A 19,329-nucleotide genomic window follows, 5' to 3' on the forward strand; every position below is an offset into this window, starting at 1 on the left:
CTAGAGAGAATACCAAGGCATATCAAGTGAACTTACTGAAATTTGAAATTTTAATTCAGTTTTAGTAGATTTATAATGTATATTTTTCAAACCTTAAACAATCTCCATCAGGAGTGTCAAACTCTATTTCAATGAGGGATGCATCAGGGTTGTGTTTGACCTCGGGGGGGCAGGGGGCATGGGCAGCTTGACGTTACTCATGTTGGGGGTGCCTTTGGACGCCCGAGCAGTCTGGCAGAGAAAACAGGTTCCTGGTCTCCATTTTTGGCTGCAATAGCCTCCTGCAAACCTCTGCCAGCAAAAACGGAGATCAGCCCTCCTGAACTCCGTTTTTTCTGGCAGAGGCACCATGGATAAGTCCCTTGCTGTTTCCAGGGTAGCCTTGTGGGCCAGATCTAAGCACCCTGCAAGCCGGATCTGGCCTGCGGGCTTTGAGTTTGACACCCCTGATTTACATGATAGCAGCCAAACTTTGCTGATAGGTAACTCAATTCCTTACAAATCTTCATCTAGCCTGATAAGGCCACTAATTACTTGATATTAATTATAGCAGTGCATTTCTGCCTTAATAGAAGTGTATTAACGGAGCACACAACATACTTAATAACTATTTTCCAGGATAATGTAGACTGCATCACAAGATTGAAATCCCATAGGCCAGCATGGAAAATCACTATTAACATCCAGTTTAACCTCGAGAATGCCTGGAGAGAGAAATGATCCAAGGTAATTTCTTGTGGCTTGACCATTAGTGATCCCTCTACCAAACTACCTGGTTTTAATGTGCCTTGCTCTGTCTGGATGAAATTGAACAGAATTATATGTGACACTGGAAGAAGTACATCAGTGGGTATGGAAAGATTTCCTTTGTTACAGTTGTGGTGCTGATATGCAAACTATTAAACATATTGTGCAAGATTGCCCACAACATGCATTCTCTGATTCCCTAGAACAGGGGTGTTAAGGCCTGTGCGCTGGAGGGGTGTTAAACTCAAGACCTGTGCTCTGGCCTACAATGTGGTTGGATCTGGCCGGCAGGGCCCTCTTGGTCTACTCAATGGAAAGAGGAAAGGTCAGACCAGCATGGCTTCGGCCCGATCTACCAATGCAAAGAGGAAACATGTCAGCAGTTTGGGGAGTGGCGTCAAGCTAGCCACACCCACCCAGTCAGCCCCCCCACCCGAGGTCAACCACAGCCCTGATGAGGCTCTCAATAAAATTGAGTTTGACACTCCTGCCCTAGAAGATCTGCATGAAGCAACATTAGTGTGATCTCATAAATAGCGGAATTGGATATCCAGTGATGAGGCCACTGCCCTATCCCCTGTAAAAGTTTTATATATAATTACGTGGATTGTCTGTATATGTTTATTTTTCTTTTGTCATGTTCTTATGCAAAACAAATAAACTTATGTTTTTAGCGATATTGGATTTCATCTCCTTCATAATTATATTGCCATCAGATGGAAGATTATGAGAAAGTATAATATGCAATCATATTAAATGTATGCCTTGCACCATAGCCAACATTTTCTGCTACATTTGTGTATTTTTATACTATATAATCTTTATATCTGTTAAAAACATAATGTATACATTATAATAATATTGTAAATTATGTGCAAAATGCACAAATACAAATAAGTGCACAGGTCCATTTCTCAATCCTCTGATGCCTTAAACAACTTTCTGGAAGGTTAGTAGTAAGGGTGTTCAGCTAACTTTCCAAACTAAGGGACATGCAACTGAACATTATTGGTGATCTCCACACCTTCACCCAAGAGGACCTGAGATTCATTATACAGTTTTGATATGGTGATCCTACCAAATGGATCAATGTGGTCATTTCTTTTAAAAATGTAAAATACAAATATAATCAACTTTGTCTTTCTCAGAACCTTTCTCCAACTCCCAGCTTCTGGGAATAGATTCCCAACTTGGAAAATAAGCCTTATATGTAGGATTTTAACAAAGCAAACTGAAATGCTAATAAGCCAATAAATACATACACAGAGAAAGTTAAGAATATATAATCAAATCCGTCGATAACGATCTGCCTCTGGACTTTTTTCTTTCATGAGACAGCCTGGCTCGTACATAAGATCCACAATAAATACTTGAGGGGGAAGCAGAAGTCCAGGTATTCCCAAAGGAGAATCATCAACCAATTTCACCTCATTCCACCCTCTATTATATTCACCACGGTAAAGGCTGCAATTAATAGCAATTCTGTCTGCCAGAACCTATGGAAAGAAAGAATAAGACTATGCGTTAGTTTTGTTGTATTTGTGGATTGCCATTCTGGTAGAGTTGCAAGGTACAGGGTGGAAAAATTTGAAGGACCACTGCAGCCTTAAATTTCTCATTACAGTCAAAGAGACACATCATTGATAATAATGCTTTATAATTTGGTATGCTAATGGTTAAAAGTAAAAAAAAAAGAACAAGTCAATTGAATACTATTTAATGAAGAAATATTGGGGTCAGTAAGGAGCCAAATAGCAGTTGGTTTCACTCAATCCACAGAGGGGACACATTCTCATCCCTCCTGAGAATTCACTGGAAGAATGACTGCAGATGGAAAGATTATTGAGTTATTATCCCTGCCAAACACAATGGACTTGTTTTTGACATATCATTTTTCAAATTATATTCCTCACTATATCATACAGTGAAAATCACTTGGATTCTTAGTCAACAACTTGGAATCAACTGCAAAGTACATATATATTTTAATCCCAAAAAACTTCTAATAATGGTAACTATTTTTTATACATTCATCCATAAATACAAGGATTAACTTAAAAGCAATGCTTCTATATTACAACTTGCCAAAAGATAGCAGTACTGATGCATAGAAATTCTGACAGCTGTTCTTTTACTTCAGCAGGAAATTGCTGTAAGAAAACTTTGTTTTGCTATTGCCTACTATTTTTCAGAATTCTGATAGCATTTATTACTTCCTTTTCATCGAACATGTATAGCATTTATTCAGTGCCATTTGTTGACATTTAAATCTCTTTATCAATTTACTATATCAAGCTTTACTGCATAGATTTGGTCAGTACTGTTATTTCCATATTACAGAAAACAAAATGAGATTAAAAACGTATGTCTTGCCATAATTTTTTTCTGATGTAAAATGTGCTTCTGGTTTGAGTCATAGCAATGCGTGCCTTTTTATACATAGGGCTTTTTCAGTGTTGCATTGTACTTGCTTTGCCTAAATGTCCATTAAATATTTTAAATGGAATTTATAAAGCAGTGTACAATATAAAAATGTATATCTATTGATTGGAAATCAATACCAAGTCTGAGCAAAAATATTGCACACATAGAAAAAAAACAAATACTACAATTTGAATACTACAATACTTACACTGAACCTGATTAAACAGTACCATATATTGCATACTCATTAAAACTAAAAGTATGCAACTTAGAGCAGCACATTTGATTTGCTATACAGTTAACTTGTTTTACCTTGAAAAGTAAAGCTCTGTGGTAGAAGGTCCCCTTGCCGATCTTCCCAATTGGTATCACATTACATTTAAGTTCATATTCAATTTCACTTATATGAAGCTCCCAGCTGAATTCATGTAGATTATCTCTTTCAATGGGACCACCCAACCTATCTGCAACAAACCTGTTTTCAAACCAAACAAGGTAAATTAAATCTACTTTCTTTTCATACTAGTAAACTTGTCTAAGAAATTATTCTGCTTCTTGACAACTATTTGCATAGAGTTTATGGTGAATCATTTCATGGCTCATAATTTATTTGTGTGCCACTGATAGCAATTATTTGGTGGCAAATAATTATATGGATAGAATTACATGGATATTGACCTGATCTAGCAAGACAATTTGATGTTCTAAAGCATGAGTATCCAACCTTTTGGCTTGCCTAGGCTGCACTGAGTGAAAAGGATTGTCTTGGGCTGCATACAAAATATATTATAAATGCTTATAAATCACATAATGATATTAAATGTTTATAGTCTTGTGGGGCCACATTACTAGCTATTTAGGATCATACACACCTTGTGGGCCAGAGGTTGGACATGCCTATTCTAAAAGATTCCATTCTTTGGATATGTGAGAGTGGGTTGTGGTTTCCACAACTTTGGAACAATACTGTTATTATTTGTCTGTTCGGATTGTAATAAGGTGAAAGGATAAGATTAATAATTAATGGAAGGCATGAGACTTTAATTGTTTGCAGGTTATCTAAGCATGTTTTTGTGTTCTACTCTGACATATATGTTTTTAGGACTTATTTCTAAGGAGCTAAGCAGGTCTTGAGATGTTTTCATTTAATATTACATTTTTATTCGTCTTGAAGATGTCAAATTGGTAATGTAATGTAATAAGCATCCTTTCTTATTTTAAATCTAACAATCATATGAAGTTGAATAGGATTGAAAGAATGATTTGCTTAAAGCCATTCACTAATTTTAATGACTAAATTAGGATTAAAAAAATTCCAGGACTATTAATCTTCAGCTTCCAAGCATACTGTAGATTCTAGATATTGTTGCAATTCACAACTTCCATCATCTCCATCTAGCATGATTAAGGATTAGGGGCATTAGGAATTAAATGCTACCATTTAGCAGCCTACGGATGGGAAGCATCTCTTAAACTTGCTACTATGCTTCACTGGGTCTCAGTCCTCTTTGGCTAATTCTCACCTTTCTCATCTTGGTTGCCTAAGAAGAAAAGCATGCATTTTAAACATGTATTTCTTTGTTTCAGCAATGCTAATTTAACCACATAGAAGCAGTTTCCATGCTATTCTGGATTCTGAAGAAACAACGGTAATAGTCTGTCTGGCAAATACTGTGGTTCTCCAAAAATAAGATTGGGTCTTTTTTTCTTTTGGGCCCCAGAATAACCACTAGGCCTTATTTTGGGTGATGTCTTATTTTTTCCATGTGTACAGGAGGCCCACTTCTTCTCCTTGCTTGTGGTGGGGCAAGAAGCCACGCAATGAGCCAGTGGATGTGGAGCTGTCCCACACACACTGCACTGGCTTACTTCAGGGCCTCCACAACCAGACCATCCATGCCTTGACACCTGTCTCATCTCACGGCTGCAGCACACCACTAGGCCTGCTCCGTTATGGCCACAAGCAAGCAGAAGAAATGGGCTGGTGGCCATGTGGGCTCCTGATGCACATGGCTATTGGTGCTGCCACCATGAGGCAGCTGTTGAGGCATGGATGGCCTGTCTGTGGGGGCCCTGGGATAAGCTGTTGCAGGGCATGTGGGGCAGCTCCACCACCACCCTGCCTCGCCTCATGGCCACAGCATTGCTAGCAACCAGACGGAATAGGCAGGCAGTCAGCTGCACAGGTTCTTAAGTAGAGCTTATTTGGGGGATAGATCTTATATTAGGTGCATGCATAAAATATGCTAAGTCTTATTTTTTGGATAGATCTTATTTTTGAGGAAACAGGGTAAAAGTACATTACATTTATTATATCCTGTTGTTGTAAGGTGTATGCTGAAGATTTGATGATAGATGAAAATATTGTCTGTGATAGATCATGCAAACCAAGCAATACAGGTTATTTTTGAAAATATTCCTATGTTTAATATCTAAAGATTCATAAATTATTAGGTTGGTTGCCAAGTAGCACACTTTGTTCAAATATTCCTTATTGAGCCACCTATGAGAAAAAGGCTGTTTAAATGCTCTTTTTGTCCTAAATTTACTCAATCATGATTTGTATAGTTTGCTGCAGTCAAGTGAGACACGCAGCTTTCGGTTCAGAGTGGAAAGCACAAACTGATCAGAGTTGTCAAACTGGTATTCCAAGATGAATTGTCAATGGGCATCTTTAATAATTAGCAAGCCTAGTTTTGCATAGCAAGACTAGTCCACAAGTAAATACCTGACAGGAGCAGAATGAAGTTTAGCCTGACCATTATTTTTACCTGTCTCCTGTGTGTGAAGTGCTTGTAAAAAAGGAGGAGGACTTCAACTGCATGATCATGATTGAAGACTGCCTAGCCTTTAAGAATGTCTTTGCCCAATAAGCATTGCCTACTTACTGCTTCAACATACTATGCTAAATTTGGAATGGTCCTTGAGTTGATGGAAATATCACACTTTGGGTCTAATATTCCAATGGAACCTTTGTGAAAGAAAATAACACAACACTGAGGAGAAGTGGCCAAACTTTAGTCAATGATTCTTGGATGCTTGCTTTGCAAGAAAGAGGAACAGTGAACAATATAAAGATAGAGATTTTGATACTGTTTGGGGTTGAGAGGCAGGAAATCTAAGTAAGTTAATTTATGGACACATTTTGAGCAAGTGAGACAGAAAACAAAACACATTTTTCAATTGCAAAGCTGCTAAGAATTCTATTGCTGAGAGGATGGAATGTTGAGATCATCAAATGTGCACACTTGATTATAATGGAATATCAGTGTTTTCTTACCTCTTGCTACCTAGATAAACTTTTTAGGTGAGAGAATTAAAGGCTATCTTGGCAGGACAAACATAATCATGTTTGGATTATGCATTAATCTGGGGCTGGTCTAATTTATGCATGCAATTGGGGGCAGAGATAGCAGAGGGAAATAGGGAAAAAGTTTGCACCAGGAGTAGTAGAACAAAGAGGGAAACTGAAAGAAGAAGCAAAGAAAAAGGTGGGATGAGATTTTGGAGAAGAGCTTGCAGCTTTATTATTTTAATTCTTCAGTCATGATTCAATATAAACCCCTCTGAAACTCTTTAAACTGTTTTTTTTAACTCCTTTTATATATGAGTAAGTCACTTTGAAAATCAATTTAAATAATGTTCTATCTCAACATGCTTCTATAACTCCAACAAACTTACCCAAAATTATCTCCCAACAGATTATCAATCATACCATACTTGTGGAAAGTATGCAAAATATAATACAATGGAAACCAATAGACAGCCTAAATAAATTGTTTGAAATATTCCCTTTGTATTGCTAACACATGCATTTGATATACTCACTGTGCAAGAGCTACCACTTGCTCTTTGCTAGTTGGTAGTGGTAGAATTGTTCTAGAAACCTCAGTAATATAATCATACAAGATGGGGTCAAAAGGGGGGATCCATACAGCTTTTCCTGGAGTTTCAACTACTTTAGGTACGGATGGTTCCACGTCCTCATCTTTTGGTTTTTCTTCTTCTTTTTTCCCTTTCCCCTTCCTTTTGTAAAAAGGCAACACTGATTATTAGAAATACCTTTATTTCCAAAGCTTTTGTTTTAATCAGCATAGAAAGGACAGGGGCTCATTCAGAAAAAAACCATGAGATTCTTCTCCAAGGTACATAAAACAAGAAGTATTTTTGTCATGTTAGAATTTTCCAGCACTTTTCAATGATCTCTTGGGGTTTCTTCTTACACACTTTTTTCATAAAGAAGCAACCCTAAATTTTCAAAGCTTTTAGCTAATAGCCATAAAATATTTATATTTCCTAAAACCAACAGTGCAGGTGTCACTGACATGGGACAGGTCTTTTTCAATTAATTCCCAGATTATGATCCAGGAGTTTCTTTTGCTCCACATCTGGCAAGCTTTCAATGCATATATTAGAATATGCACATTTTGTGAGAAATTCAGGTTGAAAAATGCCACAGATAGCTTATAATACATAAAGAAATCATCTCAACTGGTAATGGTTTGTTTGGTTCTAGCAATCCTTAAGTGATTACCTCTATAAAGTTTTTATGGTAATGGTGGAACTGGAACCTGTATAAATCCAGTCATTTAAAGACAATAAAGCTAGTGAATAGAAATAACTTTTTCTTTAAAAATCTGAAAAGACAGGAAAAAGCAAGCAAGCATGCACACAAAAAGGCAGCAAACAAAAATACAAATGCAACAATAAGAGAATCAACAAAGTCTATTCAAATCAAAGAAAAGCAAGTTGCTCTAAAATGATGAAAGCACGTGATCAATTTATATCTATGCCCATCCTAGATATGCAATACAGAAGAACCTCGGGGTCATGACTGTAATCCATTCCAGGACTTCAATTGCAACCCAATTTGGTGACAGACAGAAGCAAGACTGATTGCACATGCACCTACAATTCAGCGCATGTGCAGAAGGGAAAATTGCCGCACCTGTGATCAGCACCTGTGGATTTGTTCGCGATCAGTAGCAACAATTTTCTGAAATTTTTGGTCGTCACCCGATTTGATCACGAACAGAAATGTTTGTGACCTGAGGTTCCACTGTATAGTTCTGAAGAAGGCTGAAAAAGTACTTCTTCCAACATATTATACCTGAGGCTCAAGATCATAATTCACAACCTTATTCTGAAATAATTAATGCAATTCAGAAATAGAGCTTTTCAGCAATATCCTTTTAGCCACAAAACATCCTTCTAAAAAAGTCTGCCTAATTGTTATTCTATGATTTTCTCCAACAAATATGAATTTTTGAACATTAATTTAGACCTTTTAATTTTCTTCTGCTGCTAAACTATTCTGTGTTTTTAAACAGCATTATCTCTGTAACATTTTAGTCAGTTCTGAACTTTCAAATACCAGGTATTTTATTATGTTTTATTTATGCTATTCTTAGTGTCACCCTAAGAGCTTTTACTTGCACAGCTACTAAAAAACTGCTGGAAATACAAGACCACCAATGTACTATACACTAAATGAAGTAGATTGGTATCATAAAAATGTGTTACAGTTACCTATTTAAAACATTTTGAAACAATAGCTGCACATATTTCTGTGTGTTTTGGAATTGCTAGATTTAACTGAATTGAATCATCAGAGATTGCCATGCAAAGTTTTATTTAGATGCCTTGCAGTAACTTTAAGATGCTAAACTTTTAAGCACTTAACAAAGGGTCTGAATTCTCAGCATTTTTTCTAAACAATTTGAGACCTGAAAAAAAAAGAGTAATATAAGATAGATTTATATACTCTGAAGAAAAACCAGAGTTTAAGAATAACATAAGGAAAATGGACCCAGATAAATGCTATTTTTCCATGCTAGATTGTTTTGGTCACATGTAATTTAATAAAATTGGATACTGAAAAAAAAAAAGCTCTGAGAATATTCAGAAGTGGAACATTTCAATTACATCCTGTGACATGATGAATGTACAGGGAAATCCACTAAGAAAAAAGTATTGGCTGAAGCTCAGTCTGCCTAACATGGATGGGCTGTTTGCTATAATTAATACTGTTCTCTAAGTTCATTTATCTATTTCAGTAGAAAAGGGCTTCATAATGATATGAGCAAGAAAAGGCAGAGTTGCGACAATCTACAAAAGATAACTGCCAGGCTACAAAGAGACTGTTTTGAATTGTATGTTATATGCAATACTATGCTAATCAACTTTCCAGACCTTACAGTTTACCTTAGTGCATTATCCATATCTTTGCAAGATTGCTACCATGGACTCAAATTGTCAATTATTACATGCAGCCCATGTAATTGAAATAATATTCTACTATATCCATATTTAGTCCTGCTCATTTATTCCCTCTCCCTCTCTCTCTCTCTTTTTTTTTTTTTTTTGCTTCCTTGAGTTTGTTTTTCAGAATGTAGGGCCTTGGGCCAAAATCTTTACCCTCAAGCTTGAAACAAGAATACCAATACCTTGATCCTTTCTCTCTAGAGCTTCCTTTACTGATTGAAGAAGACCGTCCTGGAGATTCTGGTTTTTCATCCAATGAACTATCAAAATTACAAAATAATTGCCAATATCTCTTCATTTCTATAAGGCATACAAATTCTTAACAAATTGAGAGGAGAAGGGAACCATTATTAAGAATCCTTGGGGGCCTTCCAAGCGAAATCAATAGGCAAAATAATTTTCTGTGGAAGTATCCTTTCCTTGCAATCCAATGGAATATAGTATTAAAAACTTATATTCCACATTAATTTAATTATTTTGCTTGCTTCCATGTTTTATAACTACTGGGCTAAGCAATTAAATTTAAAATTATTTAACTCAATTCAGTCATATTTGCAATCAGTAGGCACGTCAAAAATAGCTGCTTTTAAGGCACATTTCTATTTTTTTTTTTTTATCAAGTAGCACCCTTATTATGGAAGCCAATGGAGAATTCAACAGATGAAATTGAGCCATTTTGAATGAATCCAACAATTGTGGTTTAAACAGATGATTTATGGTTTAATGCCTTGTGTGAAAGCAGCCAACTGTGATTTATTAAATAAACAGCTTCAACTCCCACCATTTTCAAAATTGGAATAAAACATTTTGCTTTTCAAACATGGCTGATGGCAGTGACACACATCACCTCCAAGGGATCCATGGTGCAACTATCCTTGAGAGAGGTGGATATAGCCCCACAACAGTGCTTTGACAGAACGCAAATTCTTCTCTCATTTGTGTGTGTATGTGTGTGTGTGTGGGGGGGGAGGACTTGGATCTTTCATAATCATTATCCAGACTGTTGTGCCACAGGAACTGCTGTGTATGAGATACAGAAAGATGCTTTCAAAGAAAAAGTGCAGGGGCAAAATGGCAGGCTTCTATTTTATCTGGGGTATACAGTAACAAATAGATACTACATGCTATTATTTGTGTCTACAAGAGCCCTAGTTTCTTTTTTCTTTTTTTTAGCAAAAGCATTAGCAAAGAGTATATCTTTAATTACACCAATTGTACCAAAATAAGTTAGTTGACTTTTGATCACATTAAAATAACTGTGAAGTTATTTTTTTTAATCCACTAATGTAAATATCCATAAAGACGCACTGAATCTGATAGGGCATTTTCTTAGGGGGAAAACATGCATAGGACTATGAGTATAGAAATCTAGTTTGGATCCAATTCATTTAATCTTTTGGGCAATTATTAAAAAGCCTTCTACCATGCAATAACAAGCTAGCCTTAAAGAGGCAAAAAAAAGCATCCATTCACTAGATATGCAGTAATAAAATATATATGTAAATTATTGAGTAATCATAGATAGATATACATATATATAATTTAACAATGGCAAATACATTTCATTCCATGTTTGAATCAGGAAATATATGTGACTATTGATAATGTCTCATATACTGTATCTTTTTAGCATATTCATATTATTGTATATAAATCATGTTTTGTGTCTTAAATGATTATACACTACAAAAGACACAAGGGCTATCTCAATTGTAGTTGAAATCAGAATAGGGGAGCTGCAGGTATCAAGTATCCATTAATGTTAATGCTGTGTAATATTGACCCTAGTTACTAAATAAAAATACATATAACATAATGTGAATTGGTATATCCTATGTATGTATGCATTGGTTACCACCAAGAAGGTTTCCTCTGCTTAGTGCCATTTATGAATGAATGTATTTTCCAGCTTCTATACGTAAATAACAGTCTGGATAATTTTTTGAGTCTGGAAGATTTATTAATGTTATTAATGTTTTCAGTTATCTTCTGGACACAAAATACAATATAGTACAGGTACACTGAAAACTGCACTTATGACCATTTTTCAAATTTATGATTGAAGTATCCCCATGGTCACATGATCAAAATTTGGGTGGTTGGCAACCAGCATATATTGATGACACTTGCAGTGTTTTGGCATCATCTAATCACCTTTTGCAACCTTCTGACAAACAAAATCAATGAGGAAGCCAGATTCACTTTTAAAAGGTGTTATACTTAACAACTGTGGCAAGAAAGGTTGTAAAATGGGGCAAAACTTACTTAAATGTCTTGCTTAGCAATGGAAATTTTGGATTCATTTTGGTTTTAAATCAAGGACTATCTAGATGTAGCTTTTACTAGAAATCACTATCTTGCCAGATAAAGTCAGAACAAATAGAAAATATTCCATAAACTTTTGTTTATCCATTACTTAAAGCCTCAAAAGGAGTTTGATGCAGGAACTTAGTATCATAGTGGAATTTGACTTAACCAGTGTGACAAAATAGCTTATTCTGATGCCACTATGATGGATAGAGTGAATGAAATTACATAAAGTTAAATTGGTATCTAAATGGTGCCATGAGATTTTAAAATTTGAGAAGAATCTGCATTTCACAGAAACTTGAATAGCTTTCTTATTTTTGATCATCATTCATTTCAAACTCTGATAAAGCAAGTGATTTGATTTTTTGAAAAAAAAGAAATCTAATTTATACATTTTTAAACCTAAAATTCACCAAAGAAAAAAGAGCAATTACAAAAATTTAAATGCTTACTTAGTTCTGCTAGATTTCCTGGTATTGCTAGCAGGCACCCCCATTCGAGAGGCTGAGGTCTCTTGTGGTTTTTCCTCGACTGATATGGAAATTGCTTGGTGTTCACTGAAACAGAAAGGGTGTTATATCAGTCATTTATTTTGCATATTGCTCAGAATAAAACATCTGGACATTTAATCCTTTTTCAGTGCTGCTGAATTTAGCCTAAGAAAATTGAAACAGGTTGTTTCTGTAGGTATTAAATATAGTACCTTAGTTATAGAAGTTGTGACTGAGCAATAAGTAACAAAGAGATTTGAGTGGAAAATCTATATGAGATTAAGAAATAATTTGTTATTTTATGTACCTAGACACAATTTCTCCCTATGTATGTATATTTATGTGAGCTCAGTTTCCTCCTATCACTTCTATGTTTGTGTCTGTACTTAAATCCTATTTTTGTATGGATATTACCTTCTGCTGATATGGCTTCAACCTAACTTATGAAATTTGAGAAAATGAACATTTCCTAAGGCAGTCACACAAATGATTCTTTTTACACATTGGTATTGACTGAAACTAAAAGAGTAATTAATAAACTGTGTAGAGGGCTGGAAATGTGAATAGTGAGGGTTTAATGTACTCCAGTTTGTGTACTCTTTCCCTCTACCGCAAGAAAATATTGTTTTAAATAGTACTTAGACTTATATACCCCTTCCCAGTATTTTACAGCCATCTCTAAGCGATTTACAGAGTCAGCATATTGCCCCCAACAATCTGGGTCCTCATTTTACCGACCTTGGAAAGATGGAAAACTGAGTCAACCTTGAGCCAGTGAGACTTGAACTGCCAAACTGCTGGCAGTCAGCAAATTAGCTGCAATACTTCATTTTAACCACTGTATCACCATGATTAGATTAATATTAATGCATATTTTAAAAAGCTAAATCTTAAAATATTAAGTTTATGAAAAGAAATATTAAAAACTCAGTGTTAATGTAACTCTGCTCTTTAATAGCTTTGAGCAGAGTTTAAATCACTGATCAGCTATAAAACTTTTCATGTGAACTATCACTAGCTCTCCACACACCACCTGAAAGAGAGGTTGTAAGATTAATACGACTTTTTATAAAAACTGCCTTTAGAATAAGAAATAAATACAGACATGTAACTCTTAGTGGATAGAGAAGGTTATTTGGACCAAGACATTCCAGGATATTTCATGAGCAATGAAATTTTTTTGCCTGAGATCTTGGAGAATTGGATTGGCTAGCTTCTGATAAAGTCAATTATTAAAGTCTCTATAATAATCTTATTAGTAGACTCACAGTTCTGATAGTTTAGCATTTATTAAAATTATAGCACGATGATCATTAAGCTCCTGAGCACAGAGTTCCTCCAGTGACAATAGTTTTTCACCAGGTTTCACCTATGAGAAAATTTCAGTAAGGTATATAATATAAATTGTCTGCCATCTCTAGGAAGTTTACAAAAGTTATTGGGAACTCTTGCTAATAATACTATATTAGTAGTATTAATACTAATTTAGTGTTAAGCACATAGGAATAATGTTCATGAATAAAATGCCTGAAACAAAATTCAACTTCATTTTAGCATATGAAGATTTAGAGTTAAATACAAAATAAGATTTTTGATTTAAAGTAAACTCTAGTTTATTAAAGAAAGAAACAAACAATTGGTTAACTTGTCATCTGACAAAATGTTGTTTTAAATCACAATGTTTTACATAACAAATATCTATTGAAGCCAATTGTTAAATTTCTTTTTAAATGACAATTTTTTATTATTGAACATCATAATAAAATAGATATCTACAGTATTAAACTGTTTTTGAAATTTCGAACTTAAACTATTTGTGTGAATAACATTAAACTATTAAAAAAACTTGTTAAAATATTTATTATTTTGCTGTTATTCCTGTATTGAATGATCTTTTGTTCTTTTAGACATGATACAAAATTAATAATTTTATAAACATCAGCAATAAAGTATAAACTAATGATTATATGGTTTCAAGCCCATGTTCATCTTTCAGCAAAAAAATAAAAACACCATGTTATATGATCAAATCGTGAAACAAGCTATAGTAATAAAATTATTTCTAAAGTTTTTTTAATCTTTAAAACATAAAGTAACATATATATATATATATATATATATATATATATATATATATATATATATATATATATATATATATATATATATATATATATATATATATATATATATATATATATATATATATATATATTAATATTTTTAAAATCCAACTGAGAAAAGTGTAACAAAGTAAAGTATTAAAAAGCTTCTTTCTACTTATACTTATGGTAAGACAAGAGCAGATAAATCTCAGTCCTATTTATACTTGTGATAATAAATGACAGTTTAGCATTTATCATCATATGACCCAGATGGTGGAAAGTAAAGTGCAATGCCCTGTCATAAAAGTGAAGTGTTTTCTTGCTATGATCTCCTATGTACTGGTGATGTTAACTAATGATCTTTGTTTGATATGCAGCAGTTCTGTAAAGATTTTTAATGTATACTTAAAGCAAGTTTACCTGCCCATAGTCATAGAATCCATCCAAGATTATGTTAGTAGATGCTAAAAACCCCATTTGACTGTATTTTTGTGGAAGATTGTGATCAAGTATCTTTTCCAATGCTGCTTCACTGAAGTTATTTTTGCGACCAATAGAGAGGTTAATTTCATCAAGAATATCTAAAGCACTTTAGCAAAGAAACAAAACAAAAGAGAATTTACCAAAAACATTGTTCCAATTCATTACAGTATTTCTCTTATTATACTGTAATCTTTTACAAACAATTTATACAGTACTGAAATACATCTGATTTCAGAAATGTACCATTTTTCTAGTTCTCTGGAGACCATGCTCACAAAATAAAACAGAATAGGATGAGAGCAAGGATAAGTACATTTACACGATAGTAAAAGTAGACAAAAGGTAGCAAAATCAAAATTTTGCTCATATCTCACAGGTTCTCATTAGCTTTGCATGAAATATCAGGAAATTTGAAAATATTTTATTGGTGATACCAACCAGAAGTAAGGCAAACTCCCTGGTTCTGTCAGTGCTGTTTCTGATCTATGTGCAAACCAATGCATGACTAATCCCTATTTGCCATTATCTAATTCTCTCCAACAATATACTTGCATATAAGCAATTTAACTTTCATCTCCTTCTTACATCATCTTAAACTGATGCTATCCTGATGTGTTCATCCACAATTTTTATCACTTTATTGAACATAGCCAAGTATAACCATGTGACAAGGGATTCATTATTTATTATAATTTATATGATATCTACAAAAGAGTGTGTATTAGTATGTTCCAATTATTTTATAATAAAACAGATGAAATACAAAATCTAAAAATACAAAAATTCAAAGGCCAACATGACTGGATGCAAAAAAGATGCAAAAAAGGCAGCATAAAATATAGTTACAATAAATAATAACAAATTAATAATCTTTTAAAATAAATATATATACTTTATATCATGAAAAGCACACCCTCAGGCACAAAACTACCATCAGGCTTCTTTCAGAAAAGGGACTGTGGCAAAAATGAAGAAGTGACTGTTGTGGGATGGGTGATGAAATGGAATATCTGATGCAACATGTGCTTGGTTAGTCCCTAAATATGGATATATTATAATACAACTTGAAGACAAGATGAATATAAGATATAAGATGAATATAAGATAGCATTAAAACATTGATCTGATCCTACCACACCAACACTATCACTTTGGCATCTCAACTCACCCCAACCTGGTCATTTCAGCTGCTGTTAATTCATCACTTGCACAAACCATAACAGCCCAACAAGCATTTCTTCGTACTTCATCATTCTTAGAATGCAGATGCTTAACAAGAGGTTCAAGTCCACCAGAATTTCGTAACTGAAAGACAACATTTGTTTGTTTGTTAACTTTATTTGCTGTCCATTTGTTGTGGGGCTACTATGGATGTAGCCCCACAGCAATAACAATATAACAATAAAATTGAAAAAAAAAATGATAAAAATGTAAATATAACAATAGCAATGAAAAACAATAAAGAATGGAGGTACAATAATATGAAATTAAAAGAAGATGGGTCGAGAGAGAGAGAGCAGGAAATATAATGGAAAAATGGGACCAGCTAATTAGTCCAGCAGCCACCTCCAGTGATGTACTCCCTTATTGGGTCCTCAGGCCAATCATCAGATGTCTTCAGGCCCTTTAGAAGGAAGGAAGGGAGGGGCAAACTTCATCCTGGGGGACAGGATGTTCCAAGATGATGCTACAGCAGAGAAAGCTCTTCTCTTGGATCCTGTAAGAGTTCCTTGACTGACAAGATACTCAGCAGGCCTCCTCTGCTGGCATGGTAGGACAGGCTTGTTATATATAAATAGGTTGGCAAGGGCTACACTCAACCCCAGGAGCAAAATTGCTGCCAAGAATACTTACTGAATTAGGACTGAATAATTAAGGCTATACTTATAGCGAAATAGCACTAGAGATTTCCTTTCTAGCCAAGGTAAGCTAAATCCTGCAAAGAGAAACAGAAGGACTTGGCTTTTTCCACAAGGATTAAGATAGGATGTTTGAAGTGCCTACTAGTAAGACAATGTTATAAAATTATTTGGTCTCAACTGCAATTGAGTTTGGCAATTTTATTTTGTTAAGCAAAGTAGTCACCAAGTGAAACTGACTGTGTTTATGATCTTGATTTAGCTTTCCTTTGTTCTGCCCGCAAATGTCATGTTACTTTTTTTATCACCATGGTATCTATGAATGGTCACAGCTCAAGGTAGTCACTAACCTATGTGTAAATCAATGAAAAGGCTGGAATGCTGGCAACTGCTGAAGCTGCTAATTACTGGACTTTCCTACCTTCTGCTATTGCTCTCCTTTACTAATATTCACTTTCTATTTCTGAGCAAGCAATGAAAGGACTGATGAGTGTAACTTAACTTTTTACGAAGTGACGCAGAAACATTTTTTTGTTGAGGGAGAAGCATGTGAATGGGTAACATCAGAAAGAAAGAGGTAACTGTCTATACTGTGGAAGAAAATCTAGTAAGAATATATTGTAGTGATAGTGCCTTCCCTAAAATCTAAAACCCAGTCTATCCACCAATAAGAAATGTTATTGCAGCTTTTTTGAATTATTTAGACACAATTTGTAGTAACAAATTTGCATGCTTATTTACAAGCACATGGATCTGTGAGTAAATGTATCAACTAGAACATAGCAATTGCACTAGATGTTGACCAATTTAAAACTTAAATTTTAAAATGTAAAATTGTGTTTGGAGAGCTAACAAAATTTCCCTGTTGCCTTGTTGCTAATCCCTGAGGCCAAATATATGCAAATAGCATTAAACTAACTAGTAGCACTGGATTTCAGACTAAAGTTTTTCCTTATATTATTTGATAGGGCTGTGCAAAGAATTCCAAGAAGGTGTTTTGCAAAGGAGGTTGTGTGTGGAAAAATTCCTCAAAATGTTAAAGCAGCCATGCCTATAGTTGCTTTGCATTGTTGGCAATCTATGTGTGCAACCACACACATGAATAGACAGCTGGAGAATAGCTTTGAAGCAGCTCTCAAACCTCCGAGCAAAGCAGCCAACCACAAACATTTTGTTGTACAACAAGCTTTGCAAAGTCCATCTTCAAAACGCTTTCCACAGTCTTACGTTTTTATCAAAATAGTAAATAGAAAGCCTGGTGTCTGGGCATTTTTTTACAAGGAAAACATGAACTTTACAACAAAATAATTATGTGGTTTGCATTGATTACACCCATCATTTTTTTTCATTATGCACAGTATAACAAGGATACATTTTTTTTCTTAGGATTTATATATACCATATAGCTAAACTAAAGCTGACCTTACTTGGATACTTTTTTCTGAATCACAGTCCAATTTCTAACCTGCTTGTCCTTTGAAATTTTTCAAATCTGGCTGAGAAGCCAGACGGCATGAATATAAGCATTGCAAATTGTTTATTGAAACTGACAATTTTACACAGCCAAGTATTAGAGATCCAATATTAGAGAACCAAAACTTTGACATTTACCTGGAAATACAGCAAAATATGCTGATCCAAGAAAGCTGTGTTACATGAAAAATGCCAGGACTTGTTTTACCCTAATAAAGAAGATGGACATGTGCCTTACCTCAGTTCTGGCCTCAGCATCACAGCCCATAGCAGCCACAGCAAGAGCTGCTCTGCTCTGCACAATGCTGTTAGTGGAATTCAGTGGATCTACAATGGCAGTCATAAAACCATGGCTTTGGATGGTGAGACGTAATGGCTCCTGCATGGCTAAGTTTGTGAGAACAGAGGCAGCACTAGCCACGGCGCCGTCTCTTTTACAGCTTAGAACACTAATTAGCGGTTCAATGGCTTCAGCTTCAGCAACAGCGCTAGGAAGTGGGAAAAGGAAGAGAAAAAGACAGAGCTATTGTTAGTTATAAAGCTCCACCATTCCAAGGGATGAAAAGGTAATGCTGGAGAGCAGCAAATGAATTGTTGGGATCCTCCCTCCTTGGGAAAAAGTGTCCCAGAAAAGTATGTTCATCTTTATACATTTATTTTCAGAAAAGTTCTTAATGACATCTATGTTTTCAGAGAGATGTAGTCTGTTCATACTGAACATAAAGATTGTCACTATTTAATAGCTAGTTGTTCTATTTTTATGTCCATATTATATTGTTATGGTTATCTTATTGCAAACGATGGTGAACTTCCTTCTCCTATGTATGTTCTGTTTGTTCTAAAAAACACAATGAAATTGCCCATACCAAATAATTAAAAATTGCTAAGGTATTGTAATAATACTGACAGTTGTACATTCATTCATATTTTACTCAGACTATTTTTTGGAAGGGAGAATCTAGTTGCAGAAAGAAACAGTCTAACTTTTTATTCACTAACAGTTCTTTATTTTTTGCATTCCAATCTTTATTTGATCCAATGTTTCACTGAATAGTGTTATCCACCATATATGCAATAAACTTCCATATTTTGATAAAATAATCTTAAAATCAAAAGCAGCAATTTTTATATATATTTAATACTGTCTCTACTATGACTGCCAATTAATCTTAA

At 34.6% G+C, this 19,329-nt stretch overlaps 1 protein-coding gene across 5 annotated transcripts in view; it reads right to left on the reverse strand.

The window, feature by feature from the left end:
- Nucleotides 1-1,549: 1,549 nt before the first annotated feature.
- ARMC3 (armadillo repeat containing 3) overlaps nucleotides 1,550-19,329 on the reverse strand; it is an 85,984-nt gene continuing 68,204 nt past the window's right edge. For 4 of the 5 annotated variants that reach the window (XM_087947800.1, XM_087947804.1, XM_087947803.1 and 1 more), the window contains 9 exons: nucleotides 18,395-18,644; nucleotides 15,993-16,129; nucleotides 14,762-14,930; nucleotides 13,505-13,605; nucleotides 12,198-12,302; nucleotides 9,618-9,695; nucleotides 7,000-7,197; nucleotides 3,484-3,646; nucleotides 1,550-2,243 (listed from right to left, as the gene is read on the reverse strand). In XM_087947800.1, the coding sequence (XP_087803926.1) occupies nucleotides 2,034-2,243; nucleotides 3,484-3,646; nucleotides 7,000-7,197; nucleotides 9,618-9,695; nucleotides 12,198-12,302; nucleotides 13,505-13,605; nucleotides 14,762-14,930; nucleotides 15,993-16,129; nucleotides 18,395-18,644 (1,411 nt within the window). In that variant the 3' untranslated portion in view covers nucleotides 1,550-2,033. The remainder of the gene's footprint in view (nucleotides 2,244-3,483; nucleotides 3,647-6,999; nucleotides 7,198-9,617; nucleotides 9,696-12,197; nucleotides 12,303-13,504; nucleotides 13,606-14,761; nucleotides 14,931-15,992; nucleotides 16,130-18,394; nucleotides 18,645-19,329) is intronic. The other variant, XM_087947801.1, reaches the window with a different exon arrangement.

Source organism: Notechis scutatus, chromosome Z, assembly GCF_049901735.1.
Source record: "Notechis scutatus isolate UNSWTSFEM ecotype Mainland chromosome Z, rNotScu1.2, whole genome shotgun sequence".
NCBI classification, from domain to species: domain Eukaryota; kingdom Metazoa; phylum Chordata; class Lepidosauria; order Squamata; family Elapidae; genus Notechis; species Notechis scutatus.